This window comes from Pteropus medius, unplaced genomic scaffold (assembly GCF_902729225.1).
Source record: "Pteropus medius unplaced genomic scaffold, Ma_sr-lr_union100, whole genome shotgun sequence".
In the NCBI taxonomy this organism is placed as follows: domain Eukaryota; kingdom Metazoa; phylum Chordata; class Mammalia; order Chiroptera; family Pteropodidae; genus Pteropus; species Pteropus medius.
The window spans coordinates 16,348,629-16,369,475 of NW_024354911.1; the positions used below are offsets into that span (position 1 = coordinate 16,348,629).

Consider the following 20,847-nt stretch of genomic DNA (forward strand, 5'->3'; position numbering starts at 1 on the left):
TATCTAAATGAAAGGAACAAATCTATATTTTTAAAGAAGAAAACAAAAGAAAATCTTCATTAGGCAAAGAGTTCTTAGAAATGACACCAAATGCACAATCCATAAATAAAAAAAAAGGTAAATTTCTCCTTATCAAAATCTAAAACTTTTGCTCTGTCAAACAACTGCCAAAATTAAAAGGAAAGTGACAAACTGAGAAAACATATGTGTGAATTACATATCTGACAAAGGACTAACATCCAGAATATATAAAGAACAGTCAAAACTCAACAATAAAAAAATACGGGAAAAGGACCTATCTAAAGACGACATAAAGATGGCATATGCAAGTATATTATACTCAACATAATCAGTAATGAGGAATAATAATTAAAACCATGATGAGGTACAACTGTACACATCTGAAAAACTGAAATAAAAAAACACTGACAATATCCAGCACTGATGAGGATGAGCAACAACCAGAACCTCACACATTGCTGGTGCAAATGTAAAATGGTACAGTCAACGTGTGAAATGGTTTGGCAATTTCTTACAAAATGTGAAGTTAGAAATTGGTAACAAAAAGAAAATCCTCACATGTTCAGAACTTCTTAAATTCCTATATATTCAGAAAATAACAAAGTTACTGCATGTTTAGAAATTGAGAAATAACTCAATGAAAAAACCATGATGACATTTAGAAAATATTTTGAAGTCCACAATAACAAATTCCAGGGAGTGGAAGATAACAGAAAAATCTTTATGAGGATAATGAAAATCATGATGCCAAACCCATATAAAAATACTATAAGAAATAAAAGAATTGAATCTCATTAATAAACACAGGTATAAAAATCATAAACAAAATATTAGCAAACAGAAACCAGCAATTAGGAAAAGTAATAATGTGTTGTGACTAGGGTGTGTTTATCCCATCACAGAGTTATTCAATATTTGAAAAGAAATATATTCATTACACTAACATTACAGAAGAAAATCAAAGGATAGACAAAAATCTATAGAGATGAAACATCTGATAAAATTCAACATGCACGTCTTAAAAAAACTTTGAATTATAAAACAATAATTCGATAACAAATGTATTAAACAATTAAGAAAAATCCTTCAAAAATGGTAAAACATTAAAAATCATTCTTTGATAATGGCACAAATCAAGAATCTTGGCTATTCACACTTCTTTCAACATTTATATTGAAGGTACTTGCCATTACAACAATGTAAAACCCCTAGTGAGAAAATAATACAACTTTATTAAGAGATTAAAAATAACAATGACAAATGGAGATATTCACCAAAATTATGCACTAGAAAACTCAAAATTATAAAGTGTTAGTTCTGTTCAAATTGAATGCAGAGTGGATTGGAAAAGCCATCAATGAGAGCCACTAAAACATCACTGGAATAAATTAGAAGCATGATGCTAGTTAACTAAAGTTTTCATAAGTCACTCTTTATCTAACTGAAAATTTAAAAATATTCCTCAACAATATCTACTACATATGTAGCTGCACTCAGTTAAAATTCAGAAACAATCTATGGCACTTTTCTAGGGACATATTATCTAATTTGAAACTCATAAATATGCTTCCCAAGAAACTGTTGGTTCAGAAGTGAAAACAACTACAGAAAACTAAAAAATGTTTTGCTAAATCTTTTTCAGAAATGTTTCCTTCAACTATTGAGAGAAAATTCACATTTTAATTTGCTTCTGTATAATTTTTATGATTGTTAGATCAATTTCTCTCTACCCCAACTAAATAAATGTTTGGCCAATATTTACAGATTTAAAGGGGCTATCCACTTACTCTATCTAGACATACCTCCATGAGAGCACTTGTCATTAATTATTTACTTACCTGTCCCTCCCAATTAAGCAATCTGATTGAAGGAGGCTTATATTTCTCCCTATTGTCTCTGACTCATAACGCTTATGCAATGTATGCTGAATTAATAAAATCTCATTTTATAAACAAGGCACTAAGAGATGTTAACTGACCAGGTTATAATCTGACGACTAAGAAGTAGCAAAGCTACTCATTAATTTATTTATTCAGCAAATATTTGTTGTTCTAGGTCCTAGATTCTAGAACTAAAACCTAGACCTTCTGACTGCAATTGCAGTGTTCTTTCCATACACGTTGAAAGAAAACCTTCTTCTACCTTTTTTAGTAATGAAATTGCTCTCACAGGATTATAGTGGGGAAGGAGAAACTCCTACTAGAGAGGAACTCACCACTGAACCAAAATTGCCTGTCTTGCAAATCTGGAGGAAGACAATCCCTTGTTAAACATGAAGAGGCCAGAGAACTAAAGACAAGATTTCAATATTTTCGCTACAAAGCAAGTCAGCAACAAACCATAAAAATTGGAATAAATGAAAGATTAAAATCATTACATTTACTCAAAAGCAAGACTGAAAAAGCTATGGGATTTGCTACACTGTATATCTGGAGCCTTTGATAAAGTACTACAGTTTTATTTTCTACCTAAATGCCTTTTGTATTCTATTTACACTTTTTATTGAGATGTCCTCTAAGTAATAATAAGTTAAAACAACCAAATAAAACTATAGAAAGATAGTAATATTAAGAGAGAAACAAATATTTTAAAGCTACTAAGCACTTAAGTAAATTCTTTAAGTTTAAAATAACTTTCATTTAGGACATTCAGCACTTTTAATAAAAATTTCCCGGAGAGTTATTTCTTAGTAATAAACATCAAAATGTGAAACTTGTACATTTGTAATCAAACTGTTAAATAAAAGCACCTTTTGTACAGGACTTACAGAATTCCAAGCATTTTCCACCCCATAAACAAGTACAAAATCCAGTTTTTCTTCACAGCTTTTTTACTCACACCTAATTTGATAGTAATTTTTTTTTTAGCATTTCACCTTTTACTGAGTGTTACAAAACATTCACCTAAATTTTCATAGGAAGAACACTTTTATGACATTTCCATTAGCTTAGATTTAATTTAAATTATATAATTAATGATTACAGATATAACTAGCACAAACAGGTTTTGGGACGAACACAAGGGGCTCCTGGTAAGCACATAAATCTGCTGAACCAGTAGTAACAGAAGCTATCTCCAAGAAGTCAGTGTACTACCCTGAGCACTAAGCCTAACACAGGCATCAGTCAGTACGTTTATACCAAGGGAAAGCAGAACTTCAGTTATTCTGGCGAATAGTTAAGTGGAAGCCATTTAAGGAAACTGCAACTTTATAGTGAATTTTTTAAATTATTTTTTGGCCATTAATATACTAAGTTTAAGAAGAGACCAAGAGAAACTTAGCAACTGTACCAAAAAATTAACTGTACACATCCTCCAGTGATGAATGGTAAATAACATTTTTATATAGAAGGGGTAAAATTCTATTTACCCATAGTTATACAATAAATAGACAAATTATTTAATTGTATTAACAGATGGGTTACATAAGTTTAACCTTAGAAAAACAGGCATACCTTAGAAATATTGTAGGTTTGGTTTTAGATTACCACAATAAGGCAAGACAAAATTTTTTTAGTTTCCCAGTGCATATACAAGTTATATTTACACTATATTGTAGTCTATTAAATGTGCATTAGCATTATGTCTTAAACAATGTATATACCTTAATTAAAAATACTTTATTGCTGAAAAATGCTAACCATCATCTGAGCCTCAGCATGTCGTAATCTTTTTTGCTGGTGGAAGGTCTTATCTTCAGTTTGTTAAAAAACGAAATATCTGTGACATGCAATAAAGCCAAGTGCAATAAAACGAGGAATGCCTGTATCACCACAGATAAAGCTGTGTATGCCCTTGTTTGCTACAAAGCAATAACATTAGTACACAGCTCCATCTAGTGGAGAAATATACAAACAATTCTAGAGGTTATGTTTCAGTCTTTTTAACTGATTTTATAGTAAATTAAACAAAATTGACTTTTAAAAAGGCCAGCTTTTCACTGGTAACAGGTAATGACAATATTTCTTCCTAATCAATATGCTAACATTTTCTATTTGATCAGTGATATTTTTGAATACTCAGGATTTCTTCAACATCTTATAAATGTTTCCATAGGAAAAAAAATAGTGGCAGTTTATTCTGCAAAGGAGAAATTTAGTATTCACTCTGTTCCTTTAAAGAAGAAGATAAAACACACAATAGTCACTCCACAAAGATAAGTATGGAGCAATATCCTGCAAGCAAAACTCTCTTCAAAGTTCCTATGGTCATAATAACAAACGGGGAGATATAGACAAAAACATAAGCAGGGTTTCTAAACACTTCGTTGACCTTTCCCCAATAATAAATCATATAATGAAAGATTTTAATGTTATAAAGACTTAGAGACTGTTAAAAGTTCCATCTTTAGTAACTGTTTTTAAATATGTACTCTTAAAACAATATAAAAACATTCTAATCACTGATGTAAGTAAACTTCAAATTAACGAATCATGACACAAAGTATATAAATTTAATTTAATGACAGCCCACTGTAATCAAGCGCCGGCATAAGCGCCGTAAGTGCCGACATGAAGAGTAACAATCAACAGCTTTTTCCTCTTAATGTTGTTCTTATTCCACATCTGTGCATAAACTCGATACATAATTTAAGTATATTTCTCTTTATGTTGTTGATTTATTTAAAATCAAAGTTAATTGGTCTACTACTCTGGAATGTCAATTCATAGGAATGTTATCATACATTAAAATCTTAATAAAGATTTAATACTGCACTAATTCATATCTCTAGTGCCTATTGAGCACAGTACTTAGCAAAAGAGCACATATTTTATTTTTAAATTTTAATTTAATTTTTATTTATCTTTCAAGAGTATATATTTTAAATAAACAATGTAAATTTTTTTATGAAGTTGTAGGCTTATTTTACTATATTTAATATTTTCAACCTTATAGCTTTTCTTTATTGTTCACAGTATTTTTTATCAAATCAAATTGTTTTTAATTTTTCTTCCACTGGGATGCCATGAGAGGCTAAAAATTTGAAGCAATGAACTTTCTTTTGTTTAATAAACTAGTTTTTAAATTATTATTTCAGATTTTTTACCTGACCTGAGGGGAGTATCAATGACAGGAAGACAGGTAGTAAGGCTGCTAAAGCAAGAATCATATCCCACAGGTAACCCGACACTAGTTTTCTGCTATCCTTGGTAACTGCCAGATACTTAAAGTTACTGGTTTATTAAAACTACTCTTACTTAGACCCTAAGAATAAACTGTTTATTGTTTATAAGAGCAAGAAATAAAACTGTTTCCTCCTCAGTTAAGACCAAGGTTGGAAGTTTTATTCAGAAATTAGGAAGCCTTAAGACAGTGAATTGAACTAAAATATCACTGGTTCTCTCCCCCAAAATCAACCTAGAAAAATTAGAAGAGAGAGCACTATGGACCCAAGGAACAAACCAAAAACTTCGAGAAATCCATGTAAGTGCCAGCTGTCTTGAAAGAAGACTGGGGGAGAAGAAGACTATAGCCTTGGGTGAAGAGCAGACACTAATGATGCTGAAAAAATAGGTTAGAGAAAAATTTGTGTGTCTTGTACCTCTCACATACTTTAAGTCAATTCTTGTCTGCCCCACCAATGAAGAAATCAGTGGCAAAAACCCAAGCTGCAAGTGCCATGGGGTAATGTCAAGGGAGAGCAAAAATCCTACCGAGGTAAGGAAGAGATGAGATCTGTATTAGAACGTTTGGGCTGCTATAACAAAAATACCATAGACTGGATGGCTTACAAACAACAGAAATTTATTTTTCATAGTTGTTACAGTTCTCTTGCTAAACCATGTTTCTCCTTGAAGTGTGCTTTGTCTTTCTAAAATATACTTTTAATAAATATGTTCTAAATCTCACTGACCTGTGATTCTTCACTGCATCAATGAGGAAGAATGGAGGAAAAATGCTAACTACACTTCTGCACCGTGATCCTCCCCTCATGCCATTGGGGCGATTCCAAAGTTTAAACTGCTCCCACAGCAACAATGATAGAAAAAAAAATTAGAGACGTAATTTCTAGGCACTGCCCAAATGACAGTATTATACAGAAAATAGTCCAGAACACACTAAAAAAAAAAAACCTAGAAAGAAGGAAAAAAGATCACCTCCTATATTCACTACCAAAATATATTCTTAAAACCTTAGTGTGGTCCTTTTGTCATTTTTGTTTTACATATGTGTAATCTATGTCCACACGTACTTGATTTTTTGTAATATTATGTCAGAAACATTTTTCTTCAAATCACTTCAATGGTTATTTAATATTCCATTGGATAGCAATTTCATAGTTTTGTTATGAATAGCACTAGCAGGAATATCTTTATGGCAGCTTTTAAAAATCCCATGAATATTAAATATGGCAATATTAGAGTAGTTTAAATTTTTATGTACTAATAGGCAAATAATGTAGCCTTTTGTTTTTCATAAAGTAGTTCCTAAAATTAAGAACATATATTAGAAGAAAAATTATTCCAAAAAATTTTAGTGAAGAAAATTTCTCTAATTTTTTACATGTATTTACATGTAGACCAAATATGAGCTTCTAGAACCAACCAGTAGTAATCATGTAATGAAATATTTCAAATGAGATTTTAATTCTAAAATTGTTAACAAAAACATAGGCATTTAAAGATATGAACTTAGACTTTAATTTAAACTAAGATGAAAATCAATCACTGCATGAAACAGACAATAGAAATTAAGCAACTAAAATCCTAAACTGAGTTTCCTACCAAGTGAAGAATGACAAAGAAACTCATCGAGTTTTGTATATGAACCTCCTAAGCTACAGTTCACTTGCCCAAATGAATTAGAAAAATCTTGCCCACTGTGCCAGCTCATGCCACTGAATAAAATGTTCTACTTTGGGATATCATAAGCTATATCACATAATATCTGTAGCTCCCATGCTGGTAATAAGCTGTTTGACATAAATTAAGGAAATGGCTTCAATTTACATTAAATTTAAAAGATAATAAAAGTATTATAGTACTAATTAGTTTCAAGACATCCTGCTTAAAGAAGTCTGTCATACTTCAGGAAATACTTCATTAAAAGGAATTTAAACATTTAAAAATTTTTAAAGTTACATGTATCTGGTTAAGACTTAATGCAAAACAGCAGTTTAACAGTCGAATAGAAACAGTATCTATAAGAAATTACCATTTGAATCCCAACCAAAAGTAGAATAATAATGTATAAAGTTTTCAAATGATGTGATTAACACTTTTATCATTATATCTTAACATAAAGATACAGAATCTTAGGTCATACTTGATAAAATATTACTTCCTAAGATCAAAACATTATTTAAAATAAATAAATACATAATAAGAAAATGCATGCTGTAGGAGAGGAAAAACTTTTTTTAGATCCTCTTAGGATCCCTTGCTGGACATGAATATTAAACTGACCAACACAGATTAACAGAAGAAAAGCATACAAATTTATTTAATGTAAGTTTTACATGACATGGTTGCCTTCACAAAGAAATGAAGACCCGAAGAAATGGTTATACCTTTTTTTATACCAGGCCTGATGAAGAGTGGAAAGTGGTGGGAAAAAATGTGATAGGACAAAGGGTACGGGAGCCAAGGGATCTGGATTCCTTTAGGTGTCCCTATCCCTTTGTCTCTGGAGGTAAGAATGCTCCTTCCCTCCAGATATAGGGAGGGCACCTCTTACATGAGGGTCTTATATGACGGGCTTTAGGGGAAATGGGGAGGTGACAGAGTCCCTCCTGTATCTGTCATTTCTCAAATTCCTTCAGCTTAAGATATTTAGTATGCTGAGATGCTATATTCTGTCCCCTTATGTATGTGTTCTGAACCCATCAACACAAAACGAAAATATCCTACAAATTACCCTGTCTTAATTATCTATTATTTGAGATAATAAAGCACAGTGAAAAAAAAAGTGTGCGAATACTAAAAGAAAGCAGGAGTTACTATATTAATACCAGACAAAATGAAACAACAAAAATCACCAAGACTAAAGACATACATTTAAGAGTTTAATTCACTAACAAGACATAAATAATCCTAAATATGTAAGTACTTAATAAGAGTGTCAAAATATATGACATAAAATGAAAAATCATCAGATAAATCCCTAATTGTAGTTAGAAACTACACCACGCCTCTCTCGATAATCAGGAGAATAAATACACAAAAAATCAGAAAGGATATAGAAGACTCAATATATCAATCAAATTGACCTAAATGATATTTATAGAAAACTCCACCCAACATGGCAGAATACACAATCTTTTCAAGAGCACAAGGTACATTTACAGAAAAGACCCTATTCTGGTTCATAAAATAAACCTCAACACATTTATAAAAATTGAAATTGTACAAATTATGTTTTCTTACCCCAACAGAAATAAACTAGAAATCAATAACAGAAAATTTGAAAATCCTCCAATACTTCTAAATAACCCATGGTTCAAAAAAGAAGAGTAACAGAAAATTTTAAAGTATTTTGAACTATATAAAAATGGAAGTACGACATATCAAAATTTGTGGGATGTAGCTTAATCAGTGCTTGGAGGGCAATTTATAGTATTAAACGCATATATCAAAAGAAAGGAGGAAGGCCTCTCATTAATATTTAAGCTATAACCTTTAAAAAAATACAAAAGTAAAAGAAAAAGTAAACCTAAAGCAAGCAGAAGGAAGGAAATGTTATCAAAAATCAATAAAACTGAAAATGTAAAATCATCTTAGAAAATATCAATGACACCAAAAGCTGGTTCTTTGAAATGATATTGATAAACGTTTTGCCAGACAGGTCAAGATAAAAATAAAGATATAAATCGCCAATATCAGTAAGAAGACAAAGACATTAAATAGATCCCACAGACACTAAAAAGATAAAAAGAGAGTAACAAACAACTTCATACCCATAAACCTGACAAATTCCTCGGAAGACGCAATCTACCTAAGCTAATTCAGTAAGAATAGATAACCAGAATAGTCCTGTATCTGTTAAAGAAATTGAATCTGCAGTTAAAAAAACCTTCCTACAGAGAAAACTCCAGGCTCAGAGTTTATGAGCTCTTAAATTGCCTTTCTTTCCTAGAAACCTTACTTAGAAGGCATCTCTGAAATCTGGACCATCTGCCCACTAGACTTGCTATATAGCTAGCTGTCCCTCCAGTGACATTATTTCACCCTTCTCCTGGGTTGAATTTACTGTTTCCTACATTCCAGGTCTTTCACTACTTTATTTTGCTAGAGCATAACTTCTGAGGCTTTCTAGGTCTGAAAATCTTTGTTCCACTCCCATATTTCATTGACCGTTGACTAGCCAAGAATTCTGGGATTGAAAAGTACTATCCTTCAGAACTTCAGACCATTGCAACTCTGTATTCTAGCAGCTCATGCTGCTAGTCAAGAAGACTGATGCTGGTATATTCAATTCTTTTTCTTTTTAAGTAGCCTATTTTTGTTTTCTTTCTGAGAATCTTCAAACAAATTTTTTCATTCTTGGTGCTGTGAAATTTTACAAACATGGGCCTATGGGTAGTTTTTATTTGTTTAATATTTAGCACTCTAAGAACAGAAACAGAATGCTGTGCACATGATTTTCATGAAAGTTTTTTATACTGGAGTGATAGAATTTGGGGTAATGTTTCACTGTCATCTTTTTTACTTATTTATGTTGTTTGAAAGAGTTTATAATTAGCATATATCATTTTTATAAAAACTATGCCATTAAAATGTAAAAAGAATGCCCCACAATGTTAATTAAAGATTTAAATGTGCAAACTGATTCCACAACTCTACTTCTAGAAATCTATGTTCTAGCAAAAGATGCAAACATATATGTCCAAGATATATATTTATATGGTTTTATATATTATTATGTAGTTATTTTATATATTCATATAATTTGTATAACTATATTATATATTATAAACACTATGCATACATATACTGACATAGAAATATGTATAAAATATTATTTAAAAAATAATAAAGCATGAAATTATACTAAGAAAATAAAAAAGCAAAAAAAATCAAAACCATGTTTTTAGACACATCTACACACGTAAGGAAATAAAGGTCTGAAAAGATACATTCCAGGATGCAATAGTCTCTATAATAACCATTAAAAGAATGGTAAAGCATATATAATTGTCAAAATAACAGAGAAAAATGAAATACAGAATATGAATGGATGAAATGATCCCATTACCAAATGCTCCAACTGTAAGACAAAGATGTCCTGCTGGATTTTTAAAAATCCAATTCTATGCGCATATTAACCAAAAGAAGGCTGACAGAGCTATATCAAAATCAGAAAAAGGTCACAGATTGGAAAAGACTTGGGAAATATGACAACTAAATAAAGCATGGGATCTGGATTGGGTCCTAGAACAGAAAAAAAGCACTAATGGAAAAACTAGTGATATGTGGATAAAGTATATAACTTAGTGGAGTATTGTAATATTAATTTCCTGGTGTTGATAATTTACTGTGATTATGCATTGTGTAAACATTAGAAGCAGGATGAAGGGTTCACAGAACTTTCTGTACTATTTTTGCAACTTTTTGTAAGTCTAAAATAATTTTAAAATAAAAAGTTAAAAAAAAATCAGACAACTTTAAAACAAAAGGCATTACCAGAGATAAAAAGGGATACTTCTTAATGGGGGGGGGTTGAGGAGAGGGAGGTCCAATTTATAGGAAGATAGACAAAGTATGAAGGTGTATGCGTCTAACAACAAGATCCTAAATTTAATTAACTAACTAACTAACTAACTAACTAACTAACTAACAGAACTACTAGGGAGAAAAAGAATCCACAATTACACAAAAAGATTTAACACATAGTAAATTGTCAGTAATTTTCAATCAAGCACACACACATAAATCAGTGAGCAAAGATTTTAACAAAAGAATTTAAAAACTTCATCTAATAGACACATATAAAGCATTATAACCACTGAAAGCAGAATTCACATCACATCTCATACACACGCACTCATACTCAGGATGCATTAAAAAAAGTAATAACAATATACAAAGCAAGTACTTACCCATTTCAATGATTATTCAATCCAGAATATTTTAATGGTAATTACATGGGTGTTAACTTATTTTTTAAACTGTCCACATATATTTTATATACTTATCTTTACATGTATCAAATTTCACAATAAAGTTTTTAAAAAGTTAACTGATCTATGTCATTTATATATTCATTTATTTTTTCAGTTTTTCAAAAGTTGTTCCACAGCAGAACTCTCAAGATGTGAAGATGGGACATTGGTATGTTTTATTTTCAACAGAAAATAAAACAAGATTCAGGATTAAAGGTTCCAGAGAAATGATCCCTGTTGTACTCTTGTAGCTTCCAAAATTTATAAATCTAGGGATACTACAAAATGAAATTTATATGTAATCAAATCACCCTAATGAAAAACTGTGGATAAATAAAAGTAGATTACTTGGCTATACACATCCCAAACAGTATAAAATCTAAATTAAAAACATCTTCAATACTGACAATATCTGAATCAGAAGTGGTCACGCCAATTGCCAAAACAACTCTATGCAAATTAGTCCCATTGGTCATCTACTTTAATGAAATCCCCAAACCAAACCAACCTTCGAAGTAGTCATCTCTTTATACTGCCTATTTTGAGATAAAACAAATACCTGGCCATTAAGTTATAACCAAAGAAAACATAATTTATAGTTAAATGGTTACTATTTTACTTTTCCCAAAGTAAAAAGAACATCCTCAGATATATTTAAGATAATAAAAACAGATTGTAGCTATGTTCATAAAAACTTCAGCATGAACTATTTCTTATTAAAATTTTTCTAAAATCAGTAAGAGCAGTTCATTAGTTATATATTGCTGCCTAACAAATTACCCCAAAACTCAGCAGCTTAAAACAACACACATTTGTTATCTCACAGTTTGAGGAATTGGGTGTTGCTTAGCCAGATCCTCCAGTTCAGGGTCTCTAAAGTATCAACCAGGGATACAGTCATTTCAAGGTTTAACTGTGACAAGTTCTTCCAACTTCACTTAGTGGTTGTTAGCAGGATTCAGTTCCTAGGGGGTTACTGAACTGAGAACCTCAGTTCTTCATAGGCTTTTGGCCAAAACCTCACCTCAATTCCTGGACAGGTGAGTCTTTAAATAGGTCAACTCAAAACATGGCAACAAGCTGGCTTCATCAAAGTGGGCAAGCAAGAGAGAGTATCAGTGAAAAGTAAGTTATAGTCCTTTGTAACCTAATCTCGTAAGTGACATCTGACCACTTTGCCATATTCTATTAGAAGTGAGCTTCTAGATCCAGTCTACCCTCAGGGGAAAGGATTACACAAAAGTGTGAATAGCAGGGTTATCTTAGAAGGTTGCCTATCACAAGTAGCACAGTGGAAAAAGTGACTGGAATAACAGGAAAACTGGAATCTAGTAACAATGTGACTAAATACAATCTCTCAAGGCCTTAGTGTTTTCACTGAAAAATAATGAGAGGGTAACCTAAATGATCTCTGGAGTCATTAAAATTCTAAGTTCTAAATTCTGTGCTTCTCTACCATGTCTTTTGGAAAGGATTTCCAAGGATGAGAGATACTTGGTCAAATTACCTCATTTTACAAAAGAGTGCCAAGTTCCAGGAAGTGTTAACAAAGACAAGTAATAAGCTACACTCACTCTGCTCTTAGGCCTAGTGCTCTTTGCACCACAGTGCACTGCTTTTTCAATTAATGCCCTAAAACAGCCCTTTAGTCTCAAAATCCATTAAATTCAAAAGGAAGAGAGAATAATAGTAGTACTAATGAGCACCAATTCACTAATGCTGTACTTTTTCTCTTTTTCTCTCATCAACTCAAAAGCTATCTTTGTAGGTGGCATGCCAGATGAAAGTGAGCTATCCTCCCTCCCTGCCCATCCCCAGGCCCAGGCACTTGGACATCATAGGAACAAAATTATTTACTGTACAAATTATTTAAGTACAAATGCAACAGATAATAGATCACAGCAGAGAAATAGAATCGCCTTAAACAAAGTAAATAAAATTAAATGTAACCTAAATGAAGTAAGTACCTTAAAATAGAAACTACAACCAGAAAAGGCAAGGGTTATCCCCAGTGGAATTCTGGAAGATGAAGTCCTAGAAGTAGCAATGGCAATACAATGCAGGCAATGTCTAGAGGGGTAGGTCTTCTCGGAAGTTCATGATAACACTGGACTGACAGATATGTCCTTATTTATATAGAAGCATCAGTCAAGGTCTAACACCATTAAACATAAAAATCCTATTTGTTCCTATATGAGGCCAGGGATGGGGGACTCACTTGTCAGTGAGCCCCCTCCACAGCACACGCTCTTTACCAGCCATAATAATTTGTAATAACTCCAACTTAGGTTCAAGAGTGCAGTGAAAACATTGTATATAAGTACAATTGTTTTATGTGGCAATTATAAAACAGCAACATATTTATACTAGCAAATTATATGTGTATATGTGTGTATATACACATGTCTATAAATGCATAACTAGATCTAGAATTTCTATATACAAAAGGCTCATGGATAGCTGTAGGTTGTCGGATGGTGGAAGTTGAGGACTGGTGGTGTATTTTAAAACTGTGTTTGCAATAATAGAGTAAGATGGAAAAAGTCAATTATCCATATCAGAGAAAAGATCACATTGATGGAGATTACCCAAAAGCCTGTCAGGATAAGCATACATCTAAATATATATACCCAAATTCCTTCTATAAACCACTTAAAAAAAAGTGTTATAAAAAATGTTAACATAGACTGAAATAGTATTGAAAGAAAGTTTTTGATACTTTTAAAAGTTTGATACTTTTGATACTAAGTGAAAGGCAGGGAGCCCAAAGTAAGAGAAGATGAATTTGGACAGCCCAATGGGGCATTTAAAGAAGAGAGAACTTCCATCCTGGGCAGGGTTGCTACAATTGAGTTTCATGTTCCAAGCCATTGACTCTTATTTCCCATATCACGCGTATACTCAATCAGGTAGATATACATTTTAATCAAACTAGCCCAAGATGACATAGATCAAAAAACAATATCTGTGGCAAAGTGTTGCAAACAGTATTTGATCCTCTTTTACCCTTTTTTACTCGGCGTCCAGAACTGTCTGGATATTCATCCCTTCCCTAGCCTTTTATACAATATCAAAGAAAGGTTGTATCTTCTTTTCTCACTTCTTATCTCTCTTTTGTTCCTCAACTTTAAAGGAATGGGAAAAAGCAGGAGCAATTATAGTTTAGAGAAGTATCAAACAGGTCTCTAATTAGTCTTGAGGTAAAACTGGTAAAAACCAAAGAAAGTATGTTTAGGGATTTGAAATTTAATCCCCAAATACTACAGCACACATTATTTAATACTATTATTAAAACGTACAAATGTATTTATACGTTTCCAATATAGTTCATCTCAGTTAATAATTTCACCACCATCAATGAAAAGACTAAACATTTTCCCACATACCAGGGGCTAGCAAACTATGAAACAAGAAGGAAAGCAGAGAGGGAAAAGGGAGGATGGGAAGGCAGGCAATAAGCCGGCAGGCAAAAAAGGAAGGACAGAAGGAAGGAAAGAAAGGAGGGAGGGAGGAGGGAGGGAGAGAAAGAAAAAGAAAGAAGAATAAAGGGAAGGTGGGAAGGAAAGAAGGATAGGAAAGAAATACAACCGAGACTGTATAGTGGTTGCAAATCCTAAAATACAGGCAGTCCTAGCTTCACACAGTACTGCTTTAATTGAAACCCTACAAAGCCAGGACTGCCTATATTTACTATCTGTCCCTTTACATAAAATTTGATGACTCCTGCAATAGAGGATATCCAAATGCCAATGAATATATGAAGAAGTGTTAAATATTATTAGTAATTAAGAAATCAGGGGAAAATCCCAATGTGATATCACTACATACCCACCAAAATGGCTAAAATAAAAGATAATAATAAGTGTTGTAAACATTTGGAGGAGCCAGAATTCTAAAACACTGCTAAAAGGAGTGTTAATTGACATAACTAATCTGAAAAACTATTTGGTAGTTATATCAGAAATACATATCTGCATACTCTATAATAAAGCCATTTCGCTAGTAGGTATATATCCAACAGATATGTATACGTACATTCACCAAAATACTTATAAAAATATTCCTAGAAGCCCTATTGGTAATAGCCAAAAACTAAATGGAATACTATACAGCCTAAGAACAAACTACTTCTATATAACTTGTATAAATCTCACAAGTACGATACTAAACAAAAGTGAGACACAAAGGACTATATACTGTATGATTCCATTTACATAAAATTAATAGGCAGATTCATAGATGTTAAAAATAGAGATAATGGTTACCTTTGGGAAGGAGGCACAAAGTGGGGCGTCTGGGATGCAAGTAATGCTTTCTTGATCTAGGTACTAGATACACTTCGTGAAAATTCAATGAGCTGTAAACTTATGATTGATGCACTTTCTGTAGGTCTATTATCCTTTAACAATTAACGCACTAAAAAGATTTCTAGAAACTATTCCTCTGAGGGAAAATTGTGTATATCTCCCGTCCATTTTTCTGATTTCCCATTATTACCTCTCACCAGTGAGATATCTTAATTCCTCTTACCTAATATAGAAGTCAGCTTTAATTAATTTTCCTGGTATACTATTGCATAGGATACCCAAATGAATATGTAACTGTCATTTTAACTTAGTTCCACACTAGATCCCTAGGAGAAACTTTGAAAAGCCAACACCTTGTGATAGTATGTTAAAACTATCTAGGGAAGGACAAAAAAAATAAACTTCCTTGAAACGTAGTTTTGTTTGGCCCCTTGTTTTTGGCTTACCTTTGTCTAACCACTGTGATTTAATCTACATAAAATGTCCAAAAGAGTTTTTCAAAAAGCCTGTTCTTGTGGAAAGTTTTTCTTCCTACCATCCTGCCTAATAATGCTATGTTGTGTTTATCCAGTTCCTTCCATCCATGGAGCTTAAAGTACTTCGCAAATACTGTTGGGTGGTGTCACCTTCCAGTTAAAGAAATTTGGGCCCGGAGACATTGTAAACCAAACATATTCTAACAGTATATTTCTACAGCATGCTTCAGTGTGCCTAAAAAAAAGTACTGCATCATTTGCCGAAACTTATAAAAGTGAGACCTGAAATACAGAACAATTAAGTACTCTCAAGGGCACAGAATCAATCAAAGGTTGAACCAGGACCCGTACCCTCTAACTCACCGCCTAAGGGAAAAACAAAAACCTACACCCTTGAATAAATGCTTAATATTGCGGTAGAAAACATAGGAAACAGGGAAAGATGCTGAAATCATACCCAGAAAGAGGACCTGTAGACCCCCACGACGCTGACCTTCCATCAGAGCCCCATCACTCCCGGCCGCACGGGCCAACATTTACTGGGTGCAGATTCCGCGCGACCCCTTCGCCTTCCCCAAGAAGGCTGCGGCCAGAAGTTCTTGGGCTGGTCTATGCCTACCCTTCCGGTCCCGAGCGCCCAAACCTCCCAGCCCACTCTTTTACCTAGGATGCGCGGGGAACCGCCCTGGAGCCGACTCAGCCCGTTCGCCCAGAGTTTCTCAGGCCCAACGCGCAGCCACCGCGTCAGCCAATCGCCGCTCGCTAGGCGCGTCCCGCGGCTCCCCCGAGCAAGGAGGTGCGCGCGCCCGCAAACGACCGGGAGGGGCGAGGCGGCGGGGCGAGCCGGCGCAGGCCGCGCGCGAGGGCCCACGGGGCACGGAGGCGGGACGGGCGCCGAGGCAGAACGCGCGCACCGGGCATGCGCGTGCCCCTCCGCGGGGAGGGGGGCGGGGCGGGGTCCTGGGAGAGGGAATGAGCTTGGGAAGTCCTCAGAAGTTTGGAGAAGCAGGCGGGTTTGCCAGGCTTCCGGCGCAGTGCTGGCGGAGGGCTGCGATTCAGAGTCCCAGGCGACTGGAGCGATTTGCGAGAGCAAAGTCTTGCCTGGGCAAAACCTCATATGGTTAGAGAGGAAAACCGCGTGGTTACAAATGCGTCTTGTGGCCTCGACTTTTAGCGTTGCCGAGTCGCCACGGGAGCTGGCGGAATTGTGGTTTCCTGTTTCGAGTGTGGTTTGGCGTGAGAGGGAGATTGGGGAGGGGACGTCGGTGAGAGGGACGCGTTGCAAGTGATGGCTGAGTGAAAAGGGCCGAAGTTGGATTCCATTTAGGTGAGCAAAAAGCAGTACCTGGCTTCTGGCCAAGGACTGTTTCAGACCAAAAGTTGGAGGTGGCAGGTAAACTTTTTGATTTGAGTACTAGAAAGAGATTTGGATGCTTATGGTCAATATGTAGGTTCTTTAAGACAAAATATTGAACCTTCCAGAATTAAAAATTTAAGTCCTCAATTCGTGTATCTCCGTATTGAAACAAAAAAGGGCTGGCATAATTAATTAGCTGCTAGTAATTCCAAATGTGGTTTTCTTGTTCCACAGATCAGTATTGCTTTTATAAATGTCACGTTAACTCCTTTAGATACCAAATATTTCACTTTATTCAGACACCAAGTATTTACGAGCACCTACTCTGTGCCAGTTTCTCTACTGGGTGTTGGGTAATAAGCAATAATAATGATTTTTACATATCTCCAGGTAATAGGCATAATATGAAGAGTTGGCAGTTTCCCAAGTTAGTGGTTAAAGTTAATGAAAACAACTTACACTTTAGTAGGTATAAAAAAGGGGAGTGAATCAAGAAGACGTGAAAAATTGGGTGTAAATTAGTTAGAACAAAATAGGTTGTAAAATTCACAAACTCGGTGCTTGTAATGGAAGGACACGTTGCTTTGAAGAGTTTCGTTATAGAATAGGCTTTGTAATGCATTATTTTTACTTTAATTCAATGAGGGTCTGAAACATATTTATGGACAAAGTACCGTAAAAATATAAGACAAAAAGAAAGTGGTATAGTTTGTCAGGGTAGATAGAAGGGCACTCCAATCAAGAGGAATGACATATAAAAACGTTTAGGACTAACAAGTTATGTGTAAAAGAAAGGAGGGAAAGTTGCTTTTTCTAGCTAAGGAATAACAAGAAATAAAAGGGAATAATGACCACAGCATTGAGAAAATTCAAACCAAATAATGAATTTATAGGTTAAATTTAGAGAACGTGGTTATAGTATTGTTCTTTGGGTAAAGGTACATAACTCTAGTTTTTTAAAGCTCATTACCTGTGTGCTGAAAGTCTCCAAGATAAAGAGGAAACAGGTTTTCTTTTTCTTGGTAACCTGTTTTTTCTTTCTGTCTTTTTTGTTTAATGAGGCCTTTTCTCCCTAGTCTTTCCTCCAACTTACCTGAGGTAATTTTTCTTTTGTAGTCTATTTTATTATTATTCAGTTAATAGTTGGCATTCAATATTATATTAGTTTTAGGTGTACAGCACAGTGGTTAGACATTTATATAATTTGTAAAGTGATCCCCCAATAAGTCTAGTACCCACCTGGCACCATACACAGCTATGACAATATTATCGACTATATTCTCTATGCTGTATTTATATCCCATTGACTATTTTATAACTGCCAAATGGCAACCATCAGCTTGTTTCTGTATTTATGAGTCTGTTTCTGTTTTGATTGTTTTTTAGATTTCACATATAAGTGAAATCATATTATATTTGTCTTTTGAGGTAACTACTTAATGCTCTTTTTCTGAACTTTTCAGACCACAATAGATAATTTTTCCCAACCCCCTTCCACCACCTTTTCATATATATATATATATATATATATATATACACACCACACACACACACACACACATACATACATACATGTTATATATATATATATATATATATATATATATATATATATATATACACACATTTCTTCATTTTCCATCCTAACAGTTGACAGTCTACAAGAAATGAAAGAGACCAGTTAGAGCTTTCTTTCCTCTTTTCAAGCTAATTATCAAGGAGGAGGGTGGTGGTTTGTTGTCTATGCCCTCATCCCTCCTATAAGTTGGGCTTTTGCAGAAATATGGATAAGGATGAGAGGAAAAAGTAAATGAACCCCTCTTTCACTACAGGGGGTAAAAGAATGTCAGATGGTGAATACTCTAAAGCAGGGGTCTCCAACCTCCAGGCCATGGACCACTATCCGTCGGTGGCCTGTTACAAACCAGGCACACAGCAGGAGGTGAGCAGCAGGTGAGCTAGTGAAGCTTCATCTGTATTTGCAGCCACTCCCCAGCTCTAGCTCTACCACCTCAGCTACATCTCAGATCATCAGGCATTAGATTCTCATAGGAGCACCAGTCTCTGGTACCAAAAAGGTTGGGGGCTGCTACCCTAAAATCTATAAATATCATCAGCCTCCAACAATGTGCAGGCACTTTAGTCAGTTTTAGAAATAAAATGATGATAAAAATCATATACACAAGTAGCTGAGAATGCCATGTATATTAGTTGGGGTTCTCTAGAGAAAGAGAAACAAGATTTCACATATTTTTTTATTGTAAGGGATATCATTTTAATTTGCAATTCTCTGACGAGCATTTTTCATATGCTTATTTGCCATGTGTATATCTTCACTGATGAGATGTATGTTCAGATCTTCTGTGCATTTTTAATTGTTTGGCCCCTAATTGTGTTGTGTTCTCATTACTTTGTTTTAAGATTTCTTTGCATGTTTAAGATACATATCCTTTATTGGATTTATGTTTTGCAAATATCGTCTCCTAGTCTGTGGCTAGTCTTTTTATTTTCTTAATGGTGTTTTTAACACCAGAAATTTTTAATTTTAATGAAATCCAACTTCCTAATTTTTTCTTTCATGGATTGTGTGTTTGAAGTATTTTCAAAGTCATCACCAAACCCAAGGTCACCTAGAATTTCACCTATATTATATTCTAGGAGATTAATCACTTTGGATTTTACATTTAGATCTATGATCCATTTTAAGTTAATTTTTATGAAAGGTGGACAGTCTGCACCTAGATTTATTTTTTGCATGTGGATGTCCAGATGTTCCAGTACCCTCTGATGAAAAAACTATCTTTTCTCCGTTGATTTACCATTGCTCCTTTGTCAAAGATCACTTGGCTCTATTTGTGTGGGTCTATTTCTGAGTTTTCTATTCTGTTCAATTGACCAATTTATCTGCTGGTTTTTGTTTGTTTGTTTGTTTGTTTGTTTTTACCATTACCAAACTGTCTTGATTATCACTCTGTAGTAGTCTTAAAGGTGGGTAGTGTCAGTCTTCTTACTTTGTTCTTTTCCTTCAATATTGTGTTGGCTGTTTTGGATCTTTTGCCTCTTCATATAAACTTTACAACCAGTTTATCAGTAGCCATACACACACATACACAAAAACTTGATTGGATTTTAATTGGGATTGCACTGCATCTACAGATCAAGTTGGGAAGAACTGGTATCTTGACAATATAGAGCTTTATTTACATTTGACCCTTGAACAACATGGGTTTGAAATGGATGGGTCCACTTACACATGGATTTTTTTCAATGAATATACAGTGGGCCTCTGTATCACCAGGTTTTTCATCTGCAGATTCAACCAACTGTATATATGGAGAGTCAACTTAAGCTATATACAGATGTTTAACTGTGTCGAGGGTTGGGGCTCTTAACCTTTGAATTGTTAAGGGTCAACCGTATGTGTAATAGCTCTTCATTTATTTATATCTTCTTTAGTATTTTTCATCAGAGTTTTGTAGTTTTCCTTGTATAAGTCTTCTTCACATTTTATTAAGATTTATACCAATTTTTTTTGGTCTGATGTAAATGTTATTGTCTTGTTAATTTTAGATTCTAGTTATTTCT

General features: G+C 34.0%; 2 protein-coding genes across 11 annotated transcripts in view; one reads left to right on the forward strand and one right to left on the reverse strand.

Annotated features, from left to right (window-relative positions):
• The window catches only part of MIPOL1 (mirror-image polydactyly 1), a 258,182-nt gene extending 241,480 nt beyond the window's left edge, over nucleotides 1-16,702 (reverse strand). Inside the window, exon 1 of one of the 7 annotated variants that reach the window (XM_039856511.1) lies at nucleotides 16,569-16,702. Coding sequence is in view for 3 of the 7 variants with exons in the window: in XM_039856515.1 (XP_039712449.1) it covers nucleotides 16,363-16,441 (79 nt within the window). In the remaining 4 variants the exon portion in view is untranslated. The other 6 variants (XM_039856520.1, XM_039856515.1, XM_039856508.1 and 3 more) reach the window with 6 other exon arrangements.
• A 154-nt stretch (nucleotides 16,703-16,856) lies between these two features.
• Nucleotides 16,857-20,847, forward strand: part of SLC25A21 (solute carrier family 25 member 21) — a 445,505-nt gene continuing 441,514 nt past the window's right edge. Inside the window, exon 1 of one of the 4 annotated variants that reach the window (XM_039856524.1) lies at nucleotides 16,857-17,232. The gene's annotated coding sequence lies outside the window, so the exon portion shown is untranslated. The remainder of the gene's footprint in view (nucleotides 17,233-20,847) is intronic. The other 3 variants (XM_039856525.1, XM_039856522.1, XM_039856523.1) reach the window with 3 other exon arrangements.